Here is a 16,128-nt window from a genome sequence, read left to right on the forward strand (position 1 = left end):
TATCACGTAACCACAAATACACGTTCTAAATAGTAGTTTTCCGTCATACGGTGTTCTAAGTTTTAGTTTTAAGTTTCAAAATATGTTCACAAATATTTTTAATGATTTATAGTATGTCAGCTACCCCCATGCAGATGCACGGGATGATAACTAGTGCCATACTAAGACTAAATAGCACCACAGTACCGGCCATGGATGGATGTAGTGAACTATGCATTTATTTTAGGCTGATGTGATTACTACCTCCTACAGTTGTATGTTGATGGGGTAAACACGCCACACGAGATTTTGGTATAGATAATAGAGTATTGAGCGCATGCCTTTTACACATGTAATTTCAAGTAAATAAAATATAATACACAGTTGTAGGTTCAACCAAAATTAGAAATCTCTCCGCGTAATAATAGTACAAAGCCCTTGATTATAGTATAATAGTACATCTCTCTTCGGGGCACATATGAATCTTAAAATAAACATAAATTTACTTGTCTAAAAGCTAGATAGAAAGGTGACACAATGGATATATTTCTCAAAGAATCAACCTTCTAGCATGCTTGCCATGGTAAACTACATGTAAAAGATGATTTAACTTGACATAGAGTCCATCACAGATTTGATGTCATTAGCGATATTCTTGGCATCTGTTGCAATACCAGCTAATCCTCTCCTCGCCAACCCAGCATAGTAGAGCCCATTTTCACCTTTCCAATGATTCGGATATTTTTGGATGGGCAGTCCGTTGCCATTTAACATGCTCACACCATCCTGGATTAAAAACACTTAGACCTAGTTAGCAGATTTAATAATGGTTACACCAAGAAAACAAACTCAGACATGTTCAAACACAAGCTATATTACCTTGAGCCACATATTTGCCGTGCTTTTGTATCCAGTTGCAAACACAATTGCATCAAATGACATTCTTTTACTGCATTGAAATTTAACTATGTTGCCCTTGATCTTACTAATGCTCCCTTGAACCTTTAGGAGATAAAAATACATTGATAACTTGGCATATCAAATCAACATATGTTATAAATTTATGTCATGTCAATGACATACTTACTTTGATGATGCCTTTTTTGATCAATCCAACAGTCCCAACATCAATTACTGCAGATCGGCCTGTTTCTGATTTGAGGGTCATTGGACCCATTTTTTGGCCTTGTGATGCCATGCTGTGACAGGTCTCCAAATATTAAATACGCTGCCATCTCAAGGAGTTTATCCACTAGATTCAATGGAAGACGGTGAGCAAGTGTCATCCCCAAACGAATTAATTCCTTTGTCATTACATGAATCTGCAACAACAAAACACGTCACATCTCTTTTGAAGTATGCATGATAAATAAATTTTCATAGAATTTCATCTTTCAAGAAATAAATTTTTGTCATGTGGTTCCTCTAGTCTTTCAGTTGTTTGTGTGTGATATAAAATAGTCCATCTCTTTTTCTATGTGAAATACTTCCTATTAGTAAAACACTGAAAATTGCATCTCTTCTATTAATAACTATACTAAGAATTTGCGTTCATGCACCCAGTGAAAATATATAGTGCACGTACGTATCGGGCTTCGTATAACAATCGATGTGTTGGCACCATGGGTCGCAAGGTCATAAGCAATTTCCATCCCGGAGTTGCCAGATCCAATGACCAATACATTCTTGCCAGAGTAGCTCTTGCCTGACTTGTAGCTTGAGGAGTGGATAACATCACCTGGAAAGTTTTCCAGTCCAGGGAACATTGGAATATTCTCTGCACTATCCTCACCACTTGCCACAACAAGAAACTTCGCCATCAACTTGACTGTGGTGCACTTTGACATGTCCTTTGCCACAATGGACCAACATTTTTCATCATTGTCATATGTGGATGACTCCATGCTGGTGAGATACTTTGGTTGAATGTTGAAATGCTCAACATAGTCATCCAAGTACTTCACAAACAAGGTTTTTGGTATGTATTTGGTGCATCTACAGGGTATGACATGTGTGGCAACTCACAGAACTCCTTTGCGAGATGCAGCTTGAGGCGATCATACGCGCGGTTGCGCCAGAGTGACGCGCTACAACTCTCGCGCTCGACGATGGCATAAGGAATTGAGAATTGGCTAAGGCATGCTGCCGTTGCGAGGCCTGCTGGCCCAGCACCAACAATCAACACTGTAACACCCTCCATTTCAAAGAGAAGACTTGACAAAGTTGTGGGATAAGTTCGGTGGTAGTCCAGTGTTTGTGTGTTTGCTCGATGAACTTTGGAGGACATGCTCGTGTATGGGGGCATATATATACTGGCATCCTTCATGGGCCAATCAGTTTTATGGATTGAGGGATGAAAAAGGTAAATATTTATTGAGGCCTAATCCTAGTGTGTAGGAGTATTTCCATCTAAAAATAGAGCCGTTGTTGGTTGTGAAAGCGTGTACTGATACAAAATAGGTAGGAAACACACCGTTGATCGATTGTTGGTACTGGAAACTTATCGACCATCTTTTTTATGTGTAGATTAAAGATTCTTCATGTTTCTTTCCTTTCGCATCGTCACCAATGACAATTACTACTCTAATAATATTCAAGTGTTTCTTCCTCTTTGTATATGATATAGGATATGATAAGGATAAGTCTGATTTCCAAACACACATTTATAGGCAAAGTCCTATTTCATTTTCTCTAGTTAATATAATGTGGATGACAAAAGGAAACAATCATCTCAGAAGGATTTGTTACCAACCATGTTAACCGGTTTTGTCGGCTAGTTTTGCCTCCGGTTCAGTTGTAAGACAGTCAGTTTGGTTTTGCCTCCGGTTGAGTTGACAACCATTGCCATACCTTTGGTGTCAACACAACGAGCCGTTCGATGTTGTGAACAAAAAAAGTGGAACTTTAGTTCAAATATTTGAAACCAGTTTTTAAATATAAATTTGTTTCTATACTGAACACTCGTTTAATGTGAGGCCATATTTCAACTTTGGTATATTCATATTGTTCTATGCCTGAACATAATTGAACACTCATTGTATTTTTAACTCTACACACCAGAGTGTGGATATATTTTGTTAAAAAGATAATAAACAAATTTACTGAAAATCAAAATTGTCAATCCTGCCTGGATCCGGTTTTGCAAACATGTCTGGTTCCAAACCGACTGACACAGATTAATCACAATTGTACGCAACTTGAAGTGGATCACATACAGTTCATCGGATTTTGATTTGCCTAACAGAATAATCCACTACCTTCTGTGGCTTACATTTAGCATGGCGCAAACCGCAGACTGAACCTATCAAACATATGATTACATTCGATTTACAACCGTCGAGTCCAAATGATTTCAACATCTGCCAGACTACCACTCTGCCTCCTGCAGTTGGATCTTCTAAAGACTTGTCTGCTGGGTAGGTATATTCAGGCCTTCCTCACATGAAGGAGCATGTGGTACAGACAAGTAGCACCTTCTCTTCTTTCCAGATGGTCACTTCCCTTGGATCATTTTTGCTTGCGGAGGAACTCCCGCATTTCTCTGTGGAACTCCCCACTCACTATCAACCGCATCTTCTTCGCGTCCTCCCACAACAAGAACCAGTTATCCCTTGCGTGGTCACAACATTGGTCAAACATGTCCTACGCAAATAAGCGGCACCCAGATGTAAGTATAGTGGTAATCAGACTACTAGAGTATAGGTTTTCAAATGTGTCCAAGCACCGTCCATCCGCAAGGAGCGGGAAGGGTTTGATGGGTGAAGGTTTATTAATCCAACAGTCCCAACTCAATGGTTGTGGGTCGGTTGGTTTCTAACTTGAGGGTCATTCGACCATTTTTGGTTTTGGGCCTTGTGACGCCATATACCTCGATCGATCTCCAAATATGACATTCGCCGCCGTCACAAAGAGGTCACCCACTAGATTTAGTGAAAGAAAGTGAGCAAGTGTCATCCCAACTAAATTAATTCTCTTGTCATCACATGAATATGCAACCAAAAGACATGCCACGCCTCTTTTGAAGCATGCCTGATAGAACAAAATTTCATAGAATTTCTTCTTTTAATTGTTATTTTTTTGTCATGTAGTTCCTCTAGTCTTTTTGTTGGTTGTGCGTGATATAAAACAGTCCATCTCTTATATATGTGAAATACTTTCTATTAGTAATAATACTGAAAAAAGCATCTATTCTAGTGGTGACTATACTAAAAAATGGTGTTCATGTACCTAATGAAAATATATAGTGCATGTAGTACATATCAGGCTCCGTATAATAATCGAAGTATTGGCACCATGGTCGGAAGGTCATAAGCAATTTATATCCAAGACTAGACGGATGGATACCTTGGATCTCAGCCGATGGAAAACTTACTGCATACTGCAAACCCTGGGCGCCTCGGGCACAACAAACTGTGTCCACAACATATAAGGATAGAAGTATCATGTAACCACAAATACACATTCTAAATAGTAGTTTTCCGTCGTATGGTGTTCTAACTTTTAGTTTTAAGTTTCTAAATCAGTTCACAGATATTTTTAATGATTTATTAGTACGTCAGCTAGCCCATGTAGTAGCACATGTTGATAATTTGTGCCATTCGAAGACTGAATAGTACGTGGAGGATCTCCTCCTGTTGCTCCTACTGCTACTTGAGGGCCTTGCGGAGGATCTTGGCGCCGATGGTGGAGGGCATGAACTCCTCCTCCTCGGCCTGGTGGCGTTTGGCGGCGCCGGAGCAACGGCGCTTCCCGGTGTCGGCCACCGCGTCGGCGTCGGCGCCGAGCGGCTGCCCTTGGGCTGCTTCTTGGAGGACTTGTGCTTCTTGCCGGTCATGGCCGCTGGCTCGGGCCTCGGTGGTGGTCTGCCGGGTAGGAGGCGGGGCAGCGGGGGACGGATGTGGGGAGGGAGACGGCAGCACTGTGTAGTAAAACCCTAGAGGAGGAAGGAGGATGGCGTATTGGCGGGTTTTGTTTCTGTGGACTTGTGGAGGCCTCGCTCGTCATTGCTGGGCCTGCTTGCTTCTTCTCCTTGCTTAAGGGGCCGGCCTATCATGTCATACTCAGGAGACTGGCCGAACAATGGCTCAGATTTTTTTGAATGATTTGAAGATTGCTTGAACAATGCATCAGTTAAATGTGTATTTTTTAAAAGGGAAAACAGAATACAGAGGTACACTCCGCCAATCCACGAGCGTGTTAAGATCATATTTCTGTTACTGGTTATAGTCGCTTTTAGCTAATTCAAGTTTGGCATCAGCAATCTTTGCCATCCGAGTATATTTTGTCTTGGAAGTCAGTAAATTCCAATGAGTCATCGTTTGATACAAGTGATAGACAAAACTGGGAGAAGCTCATCCACTATATATGCTTTATTCCGTCATTTCACATTGTAAAAAAGGGTACTTAGGATTTATTATTGTCTTGATTCAAATGATGTTCTATATGTCCCATTGACACTTCTATAAATCCAATGTCGGTGTTTCTCCAAAAAGAAAACAAATGATTGCTTGTTATGCCTTCAAATATAATGAACATCCAGTATATATGCAAGTAGCCACCTTCTTTGTCATGTAAGTGCCTTATTTTTGAAATATATAATTGCGCATTTACGTCAGATCTATATTATCTAGGTAGATGACTAGGATCTCTCTAGAAGTGCCAACTAGAAAACAAACCGACATTATGAGAGAAAAGGTCTACTTATTAGTTTCAACTATAAAAAATGTGACTAATAAGGCAGATTCCTTCAAATATTCCAAATACTCTGCTGATGATTTTTTTATTAATCCAACAGTCCCAACATCAATCACTATGGATCGGTAGGTTTCTAACTTGATGGTCATTGGGATCCATTTTTGGTTTTGGTCCTTGTGATGCCATGCCTCGATAGGTCTGCAAATATGAAATTCGCTGCAGTCACAAAGAGGTTATTCACTAGATTTAGTGAAAGATGGTGAGCAAGTGTCATCCCAACTGAATAAATTCTGTAGTCATTACATGAATCTGCAACAAAAAGACATGTCACACCTCTTTTGAAGCATGCATGATAAAACAAAATTTCATAGAATTTCTTCTTTCAAAAGTTTATTGTTTGTCATGTAGTTCCTCTAGTCGTTTGTTTGTTTGTGCGTCATATCAAACAGTCCATCTCTTATATATGTGAAAACTTTCTATTAGTAATAATACTAAAAAAATAGATCTCTTCCAGTGGTAACTATACTAAAAAATTGCGTTCATGTACCCAGTGAAAATATTTAGTGCAAGTAGTACATATCAGCCTTCGTATAACAATCGAAGTATTGGCACCATGGTCGCGAGGTAATAAGCAATTTATATCTAAGGCTATGCGGATGGATACCGTGGATCTCAGCCGATGGAAAACTTACTGCATACTGCAAACCCTGCGCTTCGGGCACAAAGAACTGTGTCCACAACAGTTAAGGATACGTGTATCACGTGACCACAAATACACGTTCTAAATAGTAGTTTTCCGTCATCTGGTGTTCTAAGTTTTAGTTTTAAGTTTCAAAATATGTTCACAAATATGTTTAATGATTTATAGTATGTCAGCTACCCCCATGCAGATGCACGGGATGATAACTAGTGCCATACTAAGACTAAATAGCACCACAGTACCGCCATGGATGGATGTAGTGAACTATGCATTTATTTTAGGCTGATGTGATTACTACCTCCTACAGTTGTATGTTGATGGGGTAAACACGCCACAAGAGATTTTGGTATAGATAATAGAGTATTGAGTGCATGCCTTTTACACATGTAATTTCAAGTAAATAAAATATAATACACAGTTGTAGGTTCAACCAAAATTAGAAATCTCTCCGCGTCATAATAGTACGAAGCCCTTGATTATAGTATAATAGTACATCTCTCTTCGGGGCACATATGAATCTTAAAATAAACATAAATTTACTTGTCTAAAAGCTAGATAGAAAGGTGACACAATGGATATATTTCTCAAAGAATCAACCTTCTAGCATGCTCGCCATGGTAAACTACACCTAAAAGATGATTTAACTTGACATAGAGTCCATCGCAGATTTGATGTCATTAGCGATATTCTTGGCATCTGTTGCAATACCAGCTAATCCTCTCCTCGCCAACCCAACACAGTAGAGCCCATTTTCACCTTTCCAATGATTCGGATATTTTTGGATGGGCAGTCCGTTGCCATTTAACATGCTCTCACCATCCTGGATTAAAAACACATAGACCTTGTTAGTAGATTTAATAATGGTTACACCAAGAAAACAAACTCAGACATGTTCAAACACAAGCTATATTACCTTGAGCCACATATTTGCCGTGCTTTTGTATCCAGTTGCAAACACAATTGCATCAAATGACATTCTTTTACTGCATTGAAATTTAACTATGTTGCCCTTGATCTTACTAATGCTCCCTTGAACCTTTAGGAGATAAAAATACATAGATAACTTGGCATATCAAATCAACATATGTTATAAATTTATGTCATGTCAATGACATACTTACTTTGATGATGCCTTTTTTGATCAATCCAACAGTCCTAACATCAATTACGGCAGATCGGCCTGTTTCTGATTTGAGGGTCATTGGACCCATTGTTGGCCTTGTGATGCCATGCTGTGACAGGTCTCCAAATATTAAATACGCTGCCATCACAAGGAGTTTATCCACTAGATTCAATGGAAGACGGTGAGCAAGTGTCATCCCCAAACGAATTAATTCCTTTGTCATTACATGAATCTGCAACAACAAAACACGTCACACCTCTTTTGAAGTATGCATGATAAATAAATTTTCATAGAATTTCTTCTTTCAAGAAATAAATTTTTGTCATGTGGTTCCTCTAGTCTTTCAGTTGTTTGTGTGTGATATAAAATAGTCCATCTCTTTTTCTATGTGAAATACTTCCTATTAGTAAAACACTGAAAATTGCATCTCTTCTATTAATAACTATACTAAGAATTTGCGTTCATGCACCCAGTGAAAATATATAGTGCACGTACGTACCGTGTTTCGTATAACAATCGATGTGTTGGCACCATGGGTCGCAAGGTCATAAGCAATTTCCATCCCGGAGTTGCCAGATCCAATGACCAATACATTCTTGCCAGAGTAGCTCTTGCCTGACTTGTAGCTTGAGGAGTGGATAACATCACCTGGAAAGTTTTCCAGTCCAGGGAACATTGGAATATTCTCTGCACTATTCTCACCACTTGCCACGATAAGAAACTTCGCCATGAACTTGACTGTGGTGCACTTTGACATGTCCTTTGCCACAATGGACCAACATTTTTCATCATTGGCATATGTGGATGACTCCACGCTGGTGAGATACTTTGGTTGAATGTTGAAATGCTCAACATAGTCATCCAAGTACTTCACAAACAAGGTTTTTGGTATGTATGTTGGTGCATCTACAGGGTATGACATGTGTGGCAACTCACAGAACTCCTTTGCGAGATGCAGCTTGAGGCGATCATACGCGCGGTTGCGCCAGAGTGACGCGCTACAACTCTCGCGCTCGACGATGGCATAAGGAATTGAGAATTGGCTAAGGCATGCTGCCGTTGCAAGGCCTGCTGGCCCAGCACCAACAATCAACACTGTAACACCCTCCATTTCAAAGAGAAGACTTGACAAAGTTGTGGGAGAAGTTCGGTGGTAGTCCAGTGTTTGTGTGTTTGCTCGATGAACTTTGGAGGACATGCTCGTGTATGGGGGCATATATATACTGGCATCCTTCATGGGCCAATCAGTTTTATGGATTGAGGGATGAAAAAGGTAAATATTTATTGAGGCCTAATCCTAGTGTGTAGGAGTATTTCCATCTAAAAATGGAGCCGTTGTTGGTTGTGAAAGCGTGTACTGATACTTAATAGGTAGGAAACACACCGTTGATCGATTTTTGGTATTGGAAACTTATCGACCATCTTTTTTATGTGTAGATAAAAGATTCTTCATGTCTCTTTCCTTTCGCATCGTCACCAATGACAATTACTATTCTAATAATATTCAAGTATTTCTTCCTCTTTGTATATGATATAGGATATGATAAGGATAAGTCTGATTTCCAAACACACATTTATAGGCAAAGTCCTATTTCATTTTCTCTAGTTAATATAATGTGGATGACAAAAGGAAACAATCATCTCAGAAGGATTTGTTACCAACCATGTTAACCGGTTTTGTCGGCTAGTTTTGCCTCCGGTTCAGTTGTAAGACAGTCAGTTTTGGTTTTGCCTCTGGTTGAGTTGACGACCATTGCCATACCTTTGGTGTCAACACAACGAGCCGTTCGATGCTGTGAACAAAAAAAGTGGAACTTTAGTTCAAATATTTGAAACCAGTTTTTTAAATATAAATTTGTTTTTATACTGAACACTCGTTTAATGTGAGGCCATATTTCAACTTTGGTATATTTATATTGTCCTATGCCTGAACATAATTGAACGCTCATTGTATTTTTAACTCTACACACCAGAGTGTGGATATATTTTGTTAAAAAGATAATAAACAAATTTACTGAAAATCAAAATTGTCAATCCTGTCTGGATGCGGTTTTGCAAACATGTCTGGTTCCAAACTGACTGACACAGATTAATCACAATTGTACGCAACTTCCATGCAAAGCTGAACTGGAGAAGTGGATCACGTACAGTTCATCGGATTTTGATTTGCCTAACAGAATAATCCACTACCTTCTGTGGCTTACATTTAGCATGGCGCAAACCACAGACTGAACCTATCAAACATATGATTACATTCGATTTACAACCGTCGAGTCCAAATGATTTCAACATCTGCCAGACTACCACTCTGCCTCCTGCAGTTGGATCTTCTAAAGACTTGTCTGCTGGGTAGGTATATTCAGGCCTTCCTCACATGAAGGAGCATGTGGTACAGACAAGTAGCACCTTCTCTTCTTTCCAGATGGTCACTTCCCTTGGATCATTTTTGCTTGCGGAGGAACTCCCGCATTTCTCTGTGGAACTCCCCACTCACTATCAACCGCATCTTCTTCGCGTCCTCCCACAACAAGAACCAGTTATCCCTTGCGTGGTCACAACATTGGTCAAACATGTCCTACGCAAATAAGCGGCACCCAGATGTAAGTATAGTGGTAATCAGACTACTAGAGTATAGGTTTTCAAATGTGTCCAAGCACCGTCCATCCGCAAGGAGCTGGAAGGGTTTGATGGGTGAAGGGTTTATTAATCCAACAGTCCCAACTCAATGGTTGTGGGTCGGTTGGTTTCTAACTTGAGGGTCATTCGACCATTTTTGGTTTTGGGCCTTGTGACGCCATATACCTCGATCGATCTCCAAATATGACATTCGCCGCCGTCACAAAGAGGTCACCCACTAGATTTAGTGAAAGAAAGTGAGCAAGTGTCATCCCAACTAAATTAATTCTCTTGTCATCACATGAATATGCAACCAAAAGACATGTCACGCCTCTTTTGAAGCATGCCTGATAGAACAAAATTTCATAGAATTTCTTCTTTCAATTGTTATTTTTTTGTCATGTAGTTCCTCTAGTCTTTTTGTTGTTTGTGCGTGATATAAAACAGTCCATCTCTTATATATGTGAAATACTTTCTATTAGTAATAATACTGAAAAAATGCATCTATTCTAGTGGTGACTATACTAAAAAAATGGTGTTCATGTACCTAATGAAAATATATAGTGCATGTAGTACATATCAGGCTCCGTATAATAATCGAAGTATTGGCACCATGGTCGCAAGGTCATAAGCAATTTATATCCAAGACTAGACGGATGGATACCTTGGATCTCAGCCGATGGAAATCTTACTGCATACTGCAAACCCTGGGCGCCTCGGGCACAACAAACTGTGTCCACAACATATAAGGATACAAGTATCATGTAACCACAAATACACGTTCTAAATAGTAGTTTCCGTCATATGGTGTTCTAACTTTTAGTTTTAAGTTTCTAAATCAGTTCACAGATATTTTTAATGATTTATTAGTATGTTAGCTAGCCCATGTAGTAGCACAGGTTGATAATTTGTGCCATTCGAAGACTGAATAGTACGTGGAGGATCTCCTCCTGCAGCTCCTGCTGCTGCTTGAGGGCCTTGCGGAGGATCTTGGCGCTGATGGAGGAGGGCATTAACTCCTCCTCGGCCTGGTGGCGTTTGGCGGCGCCGGAGCGACGGCGCTTCCCGGTGTCGGCCACCGCGTCGGCGTCGGCGCCGAGCGGCTGCCCTTGGGCTGCTTCTTGGAGGACTTGTGCTTCTTGCCGGTCATGGCCGCTGGCTCAGGCCTTGGTGGTGGTCTGCCGGGTAGGAGGCGGGGCGGCGGGGGACGGAGGTGGGGAGGGAGACGACAACACTGTGTAGTAGAACCCTAGACGAGGAAGGAGGATGGCGGATTGGCGGGTTTTGTTTCTGTGGACTTGTGGAGGCCTCGCTCGTCATTGCTGGGCCTGCCTGCTTCTTCTCCTTGCTTAAGGGGCCGGCCTATCATGTCATACTCAGGAGACTGGCCGAACAATGCCTCAGATTTTTTTGAATGATTTGAAGATTGCTCGAAATATGCATCAGTTAAATGTGCTATTTTTTAAAAGGGAAAACAGAATACAGAGGTACACTCCGCCAATGCACGAGCGTGTTAAGATCATATTTCAGTTACTGGTTATAGTTGCTTTTAGCTAATTCAAGTTTGGCATCGGCAATCTTTGCCATCCGAGTATATTTTGTCTTGGAAGTCAGTAAATTCCAATAAGTCATCGGTTGATACAAGTGATAGACAAAACTGGGAGAAGCTCATCCACTATATATGCTTTATTCCGTCAGTTCACATTGTAAAAAAGGGTACTTAGGATTTCTTATTGTCTTGATCCAAATGATGTTCTATATATCCCATTGACACTTCTATAAATCCAATGTCGGTGTTTCTCCAAAAAGAAAATAAATGATTGCTTGTTATGCCTTCAAATAAAATGAACATTCAGTATATATGCAAGTAGCCACCTTCTTCGTCATGTAAGTGCCTTATTTTTGAAATATATAATTGCGCATTTAAGTCAGATCTATATTATCTAGGTAGATGACTAGGATCTCTCTAGAAGTGCCAACTAGAAAACAAACCGACATTATGAGAGAAAAGGTCTACTTATTAGTTTCAACTATAAAAAATATGACTAATAAGGCAGATTCCTTCAAATATTCCAAATACTCTGCTAATGATTTTTTTATTAATCCAACAGTCCCAACATCAATCACTATGGATCGGTAGGTTTCTAACTTGAGGGTCATTGTGATCCATTTTTGGTTTTGGTCCTTGTGATGCCACGCCTCGATAGGTCTCCAAATATGAAATTCGCTGCAGTCACAAAGAGGTTATTCACTAGATTTAGTGAAAGATGGGGAGCAAGTGTCATCCCAACTGAATAAATTCTGTAGTCATTACATGAATCTGCAACCAAAAGACATGTCACACCTCTTTTGAAGCATGCATGATAAAACAAAATTTCATAGAATTTCTTCTTTCAAAAGTTAATTGTTTGTCATGTAGTTCCTCTAGTCGTTTGTTTGTTTGTGCGTCATATCAAACAGTCCATCTCTTATATATGTGAAAACTTTCTATTAGTAAAATACTAAAAAAATGGATCTCTTCCAGTGGTAACTATACTAAAAAATTGCGTTCATGTACCCAGTGAAAATATTTAGTGCAAGTAGTACATATCAGCCTTCGTATAACAATCTAAGTATTGGCACCATGGTCGCAAGGTAATAAGCAATTTATATCTAAGGCTATGCGGATGGATACCTTGGATCTCAGCCGATGGAAAACTTACTGCATACTGCAAACCCTGCGCTTCAGGCGCAAAAAACTGTGTCCACAACAGTTAAGGATACGTGTATCACGTAACCACAAATACACGTTCTAAATAGTAGTTTTCCATCATATGGTGTTCTAAGTTTTAGTTTTAAGTTTCAAAATATGTTCACAAATATTTTTAATGATTTAAAATATGTCAGCTACCCCCATGCAGATGCACGGAATGATAACTAGTGCCATACTAAGACTAAATAGCACCACAGTACCGGCCATGGATGGATGTAGTGAACTATGCATTTATTTTAGGCTGATGTGATTAGTACCTCCTACAGTTGTATGTTGATGGGGTAAACAATCCACAAGAGATTTTGGTATAGATAATAGAGTATTGAGCGCATGCCTTTTACACATGTAATTTCAAGTAAATAAAATATAATACACAGTTGTAGGTTCAACCAAAATTAGAAATATCTCCGCGTAATAATAGTACAAAGCCCTTGATTATGGTATAATAGTACATCTCTCTTTGGGGCACTTATGGATCTTAAAATAAACATAAATTTACTTGTCTAAAAGCTAGATAGAAAGGTGACACAATGGATATATTTCTCAAAGAATCAACCTTCTAGCATGCTTGCCATGGTAAACTACATGTAAAAGATGATTTAACTTGACATAGAGTCCATCACAGATTTGATGTCATTAGCGATATTCTTGGCATCTGTTGCAATACCAGCTAATCCTCTCCTCGCCAACCCAGCACAGTAGAGCCCATTTTCACCTTTCCAATGATTCGGATATTTTTGGATGGGCAGTCCATTGCCATTTAACATGCTCTCACCATCCTGGATTAAAAACATATAGACCTTGTTAGCAGATTTAATAATGGTTACACCAAGAAAACAAACTCAGACATGTTCAAACACAAGCTATATTACCTTGAGCCACATATTTGCCGTGCTTTTGTATCCAGTTGCAAACACAATTGCATCAAATGACATTCTTTTACTGCATTGAAATTTAACTATGTTGACCTTGATCTTACTAATGCTCCCTTGAACCTTTAGGAGATAAAAATACATTGATAACTTGGCATATCAAATCAACATATGTTATAAATTTATGTCATGTCAATGACATACTTACTTTGATGATGCCTTTTTTGATCAATCCAACAGTCCCAACATCAATTACTGCAGATCGGCCTGTTTCTGATTTGAGGGTCATTGGACCCATTTTTGGCCTTGTGATGCCATGCTGTGACAGGTCTCCAAATATTAAATACGCTGCCATCACAAGGAGTTTATCCACTAGATTCAATGGAATACGGTGAGCAAGTGTCATCCCCAAATGAATTAATTCCTTTGTCATTACATGAATCTGCAACAACAAAACACGTCACACCTCTTTTGAAGTATGCATGATATAAATTTTCATAGAATTTCTTCTTTCAAGAAATAAATTTTTGTCCTGTGGTTCCTCTAGTCTTTCAGTTGTTTGTGTGTGATATAAAATAGTCCATCTCTTTTTCTATGTGAAATACTTCCTATTAGTAAAACACTGAAAATTGCATCTCTTCTATTAATAACTATACTAAGAATTTGCGTTCATGCACCCAGTGAAAATATATAGTGCACGTACGTACCGGGCTTCGTATAACAATCGATGTGTTGGCACCATGGGTCACAAGGTCATAAGCAATTTCCATCCCGGAGTTGCCAGATCCAATGACCAATACATTCTTGCCAGAGTAGCTCTTGCCTGACTTGTAGCTTGAGGAGTGGATAACATCACCTGGAAAGTTTTCCAGTCCAGGGAACATTGGAATATTCTCTGCACTATTCTCACCACTTGCCACAACAAGAAACTTCGCCATGAACTTGACTGTGGTGCACTTTGACATGTCCTTTGCCACAATGGACCAACATTTTTCATCATTGTCATATGTGGATGACTCCACGCTGGTGAGATACTTTGGTTGAATGTTGAAACGCTCAACATAGTCATCCAAGTACTTCACAAACAAGGTTTTTGGTATGTATGTTGGTGCATCTACAGGGTATGACATGTGTGGCAACTCACATAACTCCTTTGCAAGATGCAGCTTGAGGCGATCATACGCGCGGTTCCGCCAGAGTGACGCGCTACAGCTCTCGCGCTCGACGATGGCATAAGGAATTGAGAATTGGCTAAGGCATGCTGCCGTTGTGAGGCCTGCTGGCCCAGCACCAACAATCAACACTGTAACACCCTCCATTTCAAAGAGAAGACTCAACAAAGTTGTGGGATAAGTTCGGTGGTAGTCCAGTGTTTGTGTATTTGCTCGATGAACTTTGGAGGACATGCTCGTGTATGGGGGCATATATATACTGGCATCCTTCATGGGCCAATCTGTTTTATGGATTGAGGGATGAAAAAGGTAAATATTTATTGAGGCCTAATCCTAGTGTGTAGGAGTATTTCCATCTAAAAATGGAGCCGTTGTTGGTTGTGAAAGCGTGTACTGATACAAAATAGGTAGGAAACACACCGTTGATCGATTGTTGGTATTGGAAACTTATCGACCATCTTTTTAATGTGTAGATTAAAGATTCTTCATGTTTCTTTCCTTTCGCATCGTCACCAATGACAATTACTACTCTAATAATATTCAAGTGTTTCTTCCTCTTTGTAGATGATATAGGATATGATAAGGATAAGTCTGATTTCCAAACACACATTTATAGGCAAAGTCCTATTTCATTTTCTCTAGTTAATATAATGTGGATGACAAAAGGAAAGAATCATCTCAGAAGGATTTGTTACCAACCATGTTAAACGGTTTTGTCGGCTAGTTTTGCCTCCGGTTCAGTTGTAAGAGGGTCAGTTTTGGTTTTGCCTCCGGTTGAGTTGACGACCATTGCCATACCTTTGGTGTCAACACAACGAGCCGTTCGATGTTGTGAACAAAAAAGTGGAACTTTAGTTCAAATATTTGAAACCAGTTTTTTAAATATAAATTTGTTTCTATACTGAACACTCGTTTAATGTGAGGCCATATTTCAACTTTGGTATATTCATATTGTCCTATGCCTGAACATAATTTAACGCTCATTGTATTTTTAACTCTACACACCAGAGTGTGGATATATTTTGTTAAAAAGATAATAAACAAATTTATTGAAAATCAAAATTGTCAATCCTGTCTGGATGCGGTTTTGCAAACATGTCTGGTTCCAAACTGACTGACATAGATTAATCACAATTGTACGCAACTTCCATGCAAAACTAAACTGGAGAAGTGGATCACGTACAGTCATCGGATTTTGATTTGCCTAACAGAATAATCCA

The 16,128-nt window shown here is 39.5% G+C and overlaps 2 protein-coding genes and 1 pseudogene across 2 annotated transcripts; all 3 read right to left on the reverse strand.

Moving 5' to 3' along the window:
• Positions 1–428: 428 nt before the first annotated feature.
• Positions 429–2,266, reverse strand: LOC119368880 (annotated as a pseudogene).
• Positions 2,267–7,013: 4,747 nt separating this feature from the next.
• Positions 7,014–8,694, reverse strand: LOC119368881 (probable indole-3-pyruvate monooxygenase YUCCA10). Its single transcript, XM_037634009.1, has 4 exons — positions 7,996–8,694; positions 7,495–7,728; positions 7,287–7,409; positions 7,014–7,193 (listed from the first exon to the last, which is right to left on the reverse strand). Exons 1-4 carry the CDS (start codon positions 8,692–8,694, stop codon positions 7,014–7,016), a joined length of 1,236 nt encoding a protein of 411 aa, XP_037489906.1.
• A 4,675-nt stretch (positions 8,695–13,369) lies between these two features.
• Positions 13,370–15,142, reverse strand: LOC119368883 (probable indole-3-pyruvate monooxygenase YUCCA10). Its single transcript, XM_037634010.1, has 4 exons — positions 14,444–15,142; positions 13,945–14,178; positions 13,737–13,859; positions 13,370–13,643 (listed from the first exon to the last, which is right to left on the reverse strand). Exons 1-4 carry the CDS (start codon positions 15,140–15,142, stop codon positions 13,464–13,466), a joined length of 1,236 nt encoding a protein of 411 aa, XP_037489907.1. The 3' UTR covers positions 13,370–13,463.
• Positions 15,143–16,128: the final 986 nt, after the last annotated feature.

Source organism: Triticum dicoccoides, chromosome 2B (assembly GCF_002162155.2).
Source record: "Triticum dicoccoides isolate Atlit2015 ecotype Zavitan chromosome 2B, WEW_v2.0, whole genome shotgun sequence".
NCBI classification, from domain to species: domain Eukaryota; kingdom Viridiplantae; phylum Streptophyta; class Magnoliopsida; order Poales; family Poaceae; genus Triticum; species Triticum dicoccoides.

What these genes read in the sequence shown, in the direction of transcription:
- LOC119368881 (XM_037634009.1), bottom strand. Translation starts at nt 8,694, where the DNA reads ATGTCCTCCAAAGTTCATCGAGCAAACACACAAACACTGGACTACCAC. An exon ending in CGATTGTTATACGAAACACG is followed by an intron (nt 7,729 to 7,995) that starts GTACGTACGTGC and finishes TTGTTGTTGCAG; the next exon opens with ATTCATGTAATGACAAAGGA. An exon ending in CGGCAAATATGTGGCTCAAG is followed by an intron (nt 7,194 to 7,286) that starts GTAATATAGCTT and finishes TTTTTAATCCAG; the next exon opens with GATGGTGAGAGCATGTTAAA.
- LOC119368883 (XM_037634010.1), bottom strand. Translation starts at nt 15,142, where the DNA reads ATGTCCTCCAAAGTTCATCGAGCAAATACACAAACACTGGACTACCAC. An exon ending in CGATTGTTATACGAAGCCCG is followed by an intron (nt 14,179 to 14,443) that starts GTACGTACGTGC and finishes TTGTTGTTGCAG; the next exon opens with ATTCATGTAATGACAAAGGA. An exon ending in TCAAAAAAGGCATCATCAAA is followed by an intron (nt 13,860 to 13,944) that starts GTAAGTATGTCA and finishes TATCTCCTAAAG; the next exon opens with GTTCAAGGGAGCATTAGTAA.